Raw genomic sequence first — 6,918 nt, forward strand, 5'->3', positions numbered from 1 at the left:
TTTCAGAAAGTCTTTATATAATAATATGGGTTTTATAAGAGTTATGTTATAGTAAAAGTGATTGTGTTATGTTATAGAGATTCGTTTTGCGTGCCAAATTTTTTTTTTTTTTGCTACGGGTCCCACAAAATATTGTGTGTCTAGAAAACTTTTTATGGTCATGTTAAATGATAGATGATAAATCCTAATAATATTCTATATACTCATAAAAACATTCTTAGGTCCTTATATTCATTCACGTAGGATTAGAATCAATTGACCTGATTATATATACATCATCAGAGCATTAGTGGCAAGAGTTGGCGCACAGAAGAAGGGAAATCTCTATGGTATCATTGTTGTATCATTCTCTCAGTGCATCTATCTAATAAAAAATGAAAAATGACTCTCATGTTGTATGAAAAGAAAAGAAAAATATTTTTTTTATCTAAATGTCACTTATTTAATGACAAATGTACCTATTACAAATGCACAAAAAATAATCTCCAGATAAGGGTGGTAAGATTAATTCTCACATCTCTCCGAATCCAATGAAGTTGTTATGAGAGACTTATGAGGACTCTGCCAGAGCCAGAGTCACAAAAATAGGTATTGGGCCTTTTTCATAAAGAAAAAAAAGAAATTACAAGAGAGAATAGGGTCACCCGAATCTCTATGGATAAAATGGCCACGTCTGCTTCTTGAATATTCATCCTCATCCGACAAGAAGAAAAGACACACCGTATACTTAATGCTGTCACTCTCATTGTCACTAAAATCATCATCCCCTTCCTTCAACTATATACTTAAAATCTTTCCCCTCGAACTTCCTTTCCCAGTTCATCCACTCTCTTGTTGTTGTCAATGGCCACACCCTTTAACTTCCACACCATCCTTCGCCCTTCTTATCTCCCTTCACCATCATCATCATTATCTTGTACACTTTCTTTACTTGCTCCGCCTCACTTGTCCACAACTTTCTTGGGTCAAGTCCAAAGGCTCAAATATGCTGCCAATGCCACCCCACTCACAACCAAACGTGGCGTTCGCATGTCATGGGACGGTCCACTCTCTTCCGTCAAATTGATCATACAGGGTAAAAATCTTGAGGTATGGTTATCCCATGCTAGCAACACCACTACCTCAATTCATCACTCACAAAAAAAAGCAACAATTTCGGAACAAGAATTTCAAGCTCTCTTGAACTTGAACTTGAACTTGAACTAATCTGCTATCTGTCTTGGTGTTTTTCAGCTCACTGATGTGGTGAAGCAGCATGTGGAGGACAAGGTGGGGAAGGCGATTCAGAAGCACAGCCACATAGTGAGAGAGGTTGATGTGAGGCTATCTATTCGAGGAGGAGGAGAGTTTGGACGAGGACCCAGGACCCGTAGATGTGAGGTAAGCCTATTTCCATTTTCAAGTTTCAATCTTTGTAATCTGGGATGGAGTTGCAGCATTATAACATACTCAAACACCAAGTGGGGGTTCAATTCTTTGATTCCAATGTGCATTAGGTGACTTTGTTTACAAAGAGGCATGGAGTGGTGCGGGCTGAGGAAGATGCTGAAACTACCTATGGAAGTATAGATTTGGTGTCATCAATCATTCAGAGGAAATTGAGGAAGATAAAGGAAAAGGAGTCAGATCATGGTCGCCACATGAAGGGTTTCAATAGGTTGAAGGTTAGAGAGCCAGTTGAGCAACTACCCCTGGATGAGGATGAAATATCCTCACAGGAGGAGGAAGAATCAACTGACGAGGTTGGTAGTTAGTGCTTACTGCTTAATACTTATCATTGTTCTTGTTTAGTTTCATTGTATCTCTGCTTTAGTTTTAGCTTCCTTTTCATCCATGTCATGCCTACTTCGTTCGTCTGCTTTGTTATACTTACCTAGATTTTGGCTTTTGTTTATCTATTTCTCAAATTTGATCTATCAGGGCCCTGCATAAGTCCCTATTCGTATATGTGTGCACATCTTGAATTGGGTTCCTGCATGTTTATTTGTCTACACTGTATTCATTGATTCCATAAAAGAAGATTGAGGTCCTCTCCAATAGACCAGGAAAACTCCCACCCTCCTCCACAAAAAATACCTAATATTAGGCTGTGATATATTCTAGAAGTCAAAGTGAAACTGTTCTACTCACACAGAATAGAAAATTGGAATTGTCTGGTTTGGAAGTAGATTTGATGGGGTTTTTATTGCGAGTGATTCAAAATCTTGCATGCATATTGGAAAACTCTTGTGCTCTCTTTCGGTAGATATATTATTGCTTATCATGAGATTGTGCTTTCTTTTTGTTTCCTTGCATTGCACCTACTCAAGTTGTGAGGCTGTCTTACAGGTTGTCCGCACAAAATACTTTGACATGCCGCCATTGTCTGTGTATGATGCAATTGAGCAGCTTGAAAATGTTGATCATGACTTCTACGCTTTTCGAAATGAAGGAACTGGTGAGGAATTACTGTTTAGCTGTCTTTCGTTTGGCGTTGTTTCTCCCATCATTTTCTTGGTCCCCCCCTTCCTCCTCTCCTTTTAGTATCAATAATCTATTTTTTGCTATTCTGGGAACTAAATGGATTCCCTCTGCTTCAGGGGAGATTAATATTGTATACAAAAGAAAAGAAGGAGGTTATGGACTCATTATACCCAAAGGAGATGGTGAACCAGAGAAATTGGATCCTGCAGTGGTTGAACAAGCTAGAGAACCATCCCTGAAAGAATGAAAGGCATTCATGAAAACTCTTTTTGTTAGAACGTGCGAGCTTGTACATGATTAGCGGATACTAACGGAAATTTCTTTATAGTCATAAAGCAATTTCAATGGAGGCTCTGGTGCTTTAAGTGCAAACCAGGTTTTAAAGTATGATGTACACTTGGGTGACTAGTGATTGTAAAATGAAAGAGATACATCATTTTGTGTACTGAACATAATGTCCAGAGTACTCCTTTCCTCTAACAATGCAACCTACTTTCTTTTATCATTAGTTTTGTCTGCTTCATGTCTATTGCTTTTTTCAGATTACACCATAAAATGTTAATTATATTTTCCTTCAGCCCTTTATTTGTCTAGCAAATTTTATTGTGTTTTGTGTACAGTTGATTAGGCAAATGTTGGCTGGCAAGAGAAATCCATGTGATAAGGACACAATCAGAGAGTTTTCTAGTTAGTAGTCTTGTTGACGGAAGGGTATGTGATGGAATAAGATGGTAAGATTTATCTTTAATAGATCTGGTTGTACTGCTATACTTTTGATCTTTAATGTAGAGTTGAAAAATAATGTATCTGGTTGTGATTCTATAATTATACTGTTCCGGATCCACACCTCAGGCCCATCAGTTGGGTCCAATCTCTTAAGCCCACATGTAGAACCTTCTAGAAGGCGCCCATGGCAAGCCATAAAGGCTCACCACTGGGGCATTCCCCTTCCTGCACAGCTGCCCCTGTACACTGACATGAGCTGCATGTCGGCTTGGAGACAGCAGAGGGAGGACCAACGGTCTCCCCCAAAAGAGGACTCTCCTCTCTAAATATCCCCCTCACACAGGGAGAAGGGATTTTGGTCTCCACTCTTGACTATGCGGTCACTCTACCCACTTGGTAGAGCCATCCTTGCCATACACCCCCCCGCCCCCCCTTATGCACCATGGGAAGCTCCACTAGTACCTTGGTCTCTACCACTGCTACTATGGACACCCCTATATCAACATACTTCACCCTCCATGGGAGACATCTATGTACCAGCATGAGTACATATACCAAAGTGGAGGATCTATAACAGCCTTATAAATTGAGTCAACTGGTCCAAAATTTGCGACAGTGCTAGTTACGGTTGTAGGAGATGGAATGGTTCTTGAATGGAGGTTATTGTCTAGCTTAGTGTTGTTCACTGGGCAGGGCATAGGTGTTCCATAAGGTGGGAAATTGTGGATTACTGCAAACCATGTCATATACAGGATCAGTTGTATCTATGTCATACACTAGTTAAAGCTTTAAGATGATAAATTCTTCCAATGAATATTTAGTTAAGCAAGGAACTTTTAATTTCACTTATGACTGATTTGAGAGCAGCAGGAGCATTTAAGCAGTATAACGGTGCCCAGTGACTCAATGAGTTCCCGACTTAACAGTGAAGAAGCTTCTTGTGAAGTATCATCAGAAGAGAATGCTGCTACTACATTGAGTCATTGAGGCCTGAAGCTGCTTTATAAGATTGAAACCTGAAGCTGCTTTATCAGGCTGTTCTATATATATGTTGATTTCTGACGAGTCATATACATGCTGCCATGGTATCCCTAGGTTTTATTAACACCACTATTGCACGGCAATGGAATTATGCCTTCTAGATGGAAAATCTGCTATTTCCGGTTGAAACAAATCGGCCGGTATGAGTTTTGAATTGGAAAATTTTCACAGTAGGGATGCCTGCTAGGTCCACCCAAATTTTTATCATGCAAAAACTAAATGGTTATAAAAATTGAGTAATGTTTAATTTAGTTTCCAAGAAGGTGATTTTACCTGCTTGAGCGGAAGCATTATGGTATCTGCATTACAATTGGAGCTGTGAGCTATGCTTAATGAAAATGGATGAAATGATATTAATTGTTATTATTTAAATTGCTTAAAATAAGAGGGAATAGAATGCAATCTGATAGAATATATTTTATTGCATTCCATTTAATACTTTTATTTTTCTTACCCCAATTAGGGGTATAGAATGAAAGTTGCAAAAATACTAGGATGCAAAGATTTTGTTAGCCTAGAAGTGTGCTAATTTCATTCATGCGTCCAACGCTTTGTTGCTAGTGAATGGCATGAATAAATGCCATTCGCAAATAATATTTACCGAGGGATTTAGCAGTTCGTGTACCTCTGTATGTTCTCGTGTAATACCCTCAGTTACCGTTCAAATAGTTTCTTGAGAATCCAAGTCACAAATCAAACACTGATTTTCTACCTCTGAAGCAACAAGAGTCCCTGCTCAGTAACTCTTTTTAAGTTCGGCAACAATATTTGTATGAACTCCTACATAACCATAAAAACCCAAGTCAAACCCACTCTTCGGTACAATCTCACCAAGACCTGCTTGCCCAAGAGACCAACGGTGAGGTGTGAGAAAAGTTACAAAAGGATTCAAAAGTCGAGAAACAAATCACTACCATATTAATCACAGCCGTATCATTACTCTTTCCACTAATGTTTCTAGGGAAAGGCCTTGAGGCACAAAGAATAACAGGAAATTACTAGGGGCAGCAAAACTGACGCAAAAGGAAAAATATATTTAACTTATTCCCCTTCATTTTCGTTTGCCAAATCTCTGAGTTGAAAGCTCACAGAGAGACATTCGTCCCCCGCTTATACTCTTTCTTACTTCATTCCTATGCTTAATCCTGTTATCAAAATTATAACCAAGGAAAGCAGGAAAAATTAGTAACTCCTCAATGTCACGGTCCATCTCCTCTATCAAGTACTCCATCTTCTCTTCTAAAGAAGTATGATTATACTGCAATATTTGTGGCTGCTTCCTGCTCATAGTAACAATGTCTTCACACGAAAACCCATAACTCAATAATAGACAGATGACCTTTTGCATGTTCTCACAGCTTGTCCTAGTAGTAAATGCAATTGCAGTTGCCAATTCCTTTGTCCTATATTTATACCCAATCTTGACCAGAAACATAAGTTTAAAGGCAATGTTCTCACGGAATGAATGAGCTAGAAACAAGGGTGCTTTAATCAAGAACTTGGAGATATCACCTGAATCTAACCCACATTCCTTGAGAAATTGTATTCTAGGACGCAGTTTCCTCTCTCTGCTTGCAGTAACGACTCCTGGGTATACAAGTATTATTCTAAATATCTCTTGGTCATCAAGGCCTGCAAAAGACCTAAGGAGCTCAACATGTTGCTCCACATGTTTCACACTATAACTCAAAATTGCTGGGAACTTATGAAGCACTTTCCCAACGTCACGCACATCTCCACCATTGAGCTCAGTTAGGACTTTGATTTTTGGAATCAGCTGATTATCCAAATCGTAGTTGAGAATTGCAGGCCATCTTACAATCAAACCAATACCACCAAAGGGCTCTAGGAAAGTTATGATCCTATCAATTTCATCCATTGACCTATGACAAAGTGCCTTTGTCAAATTTATTTTGTTAAGCACATGAACAATCTTATCAACAGGAATTCCTCGATCAACAAGGAGTTGGACCTTTTGAGGAAAACCCACAAAGAATCTTGGTTCAATAACGGATAAAAAGCGCTTCAGCTGTGCTTGTTCAAGCTGTCCTTCCAATTCATCTCTTAAAAAGTTTAACAAGGTGTCAATTCCCTTAGCTGTTAGTACAGTTGGACGCTTCATAACCAAGTGATTAAGGGCAACACGATCGAACACGAGAGACTGCAGACAAAGAACCCGAGCATGCAATGAATCAATTGACACTAATGTAAGGTCAGGGTTATTGAGCAAGAGCAATTGGGTTTCCTCATAGCCAATCCCCATTTCTCGAAACAAAGAGAAGAGCGTCCCTGAAACAAAACACGAGTCAATAAGAGACACACATGACACTGGGTTTATAATGGCTGCTGTCTAGATGTTTGAGAATTTGACTCTGAGAGTTATTCACCTAATTCAACGTCAGTAAGAGCGAGTGAGCTACTGCAGCGACACTGGAAGAATGCACGATCGGAGGGTCGGAAACATTCCTTGTTTAATGGTTGTGATTTGATGTTTGTTTTGGTGACGGAGAACAAGGCTTGAGCTTCTTGTTGAGGATACAAGGATGGAGTTGGATGAAGTGAGAGTTGAAGGGAATGCGAAAGGTTTAATGGGTATGGATGAAACATCATTGAAGAACAAGAACATGAACTATTTGTAAACAGAGAGAGTGCTAACACCATTTCTGCAAAATGGCAGACTAATCACGA

General features: G+C 39.2%; 2 protein-coding genes across 2 annotated transcripts; one reads left to right on the forward strand and one right to left on the reverse strand.

The window, feature by feature from the left end:
* The first annotated feature begins 753 nt into the window (after nt 1-753).
* Nucleotides 754-3,008, forward strand: LOC133307551 (ribosome-binding factor PSRP1, chloroplastic). The gene is made up of 5 exons (XM_061508079.1): nt 754-1,089; nt 1,234-1,380; nt 1,497-1,742; nt 2,329-2,437; nt 2,580-3,008. Exons 1-5 carry the CDS (start codon nt 844-846, stop codon nt 2,708-2,710), a joined length of 879 nt encoding a protein of 292 aa, XP_061364063.1. The 5' UTR covers nt 754-843; the 3' UTR covers nt 2,711-3,008.
* A 2,273-nt stretch (nt 3,009-5,281) lies between these two features.
* Nucleotides 5,282-6,918, reverse strand: LOC133307532 (transcription termination factor MTERF8, chloroplastic-like). Its single transcript, XM_061508055.1, has 2 exons — nt 6,628-6,918; nt 5,282-6,580 (listed from the first exon to the last, which is right to left on the reverse strand). Exons 1-2 carry the CDS (start codon nt 6,889-6,891, stop codon nt 5,282-5,284), a joined length of 1,563 nt encoding a protein of 520 aa, XP_061364039.1. The 5' UTR covers nt 6,892-6,918.

Source organism: Gastrolobium bilobum, unplaced genomic scaffold, assembly GCF_033153095.1.
Source record: "Gastrolobium bilobum isolate Gb01-03AN ecotype WA unplaced genomic scaffold, APGP_CSIRO_Gbil_v1 utg2307, whole genome shotgun sequence".
Classification (NCBI taxonomy): Eukaryota; Viridiplantae; Streptophyta; class Magnoliopsida; order Fabales; family Fabaceae; genus Gastrolobium; species Gastrolobium bilobum.

Coding starts and splice junctions, on each gene's coding strand:
- LOC133307551 (XM_061508079.1), top strand. CDS start 844: ATGGCCACACCCTTTAACTTCCACACCATCCTTCGCCCTTCTTATCTC. Junction 1,090..1,233: donor TACAGGGTAAAAATCTTGAG/GTATGGTTATCC, acceptor GGTGTTTTTCAG/CTCACTGATGTGGTGAAGCA. Junction 1,743..2,328: donor AGGAAGAATCAACTGACGAG/GTTGGTAGTTAG, acceptor GCTGTCTTACAG/GTTGTCCGCACAAAATACTT.
- LOC133307532 (XM_061508055.1), bottom strand. CDS start 6,891: ATGGTGTTAGCACTCTCTCTGTTTACAAATAGTTCATGTTCTTGTTCT. Junction 6,581..6,627: donor GCTCACTCGCTCTTACTGAC/GTTGAATTAGGT, acceptor TCAAACATCTAG/ACAGCAGCCATTATAAACCC.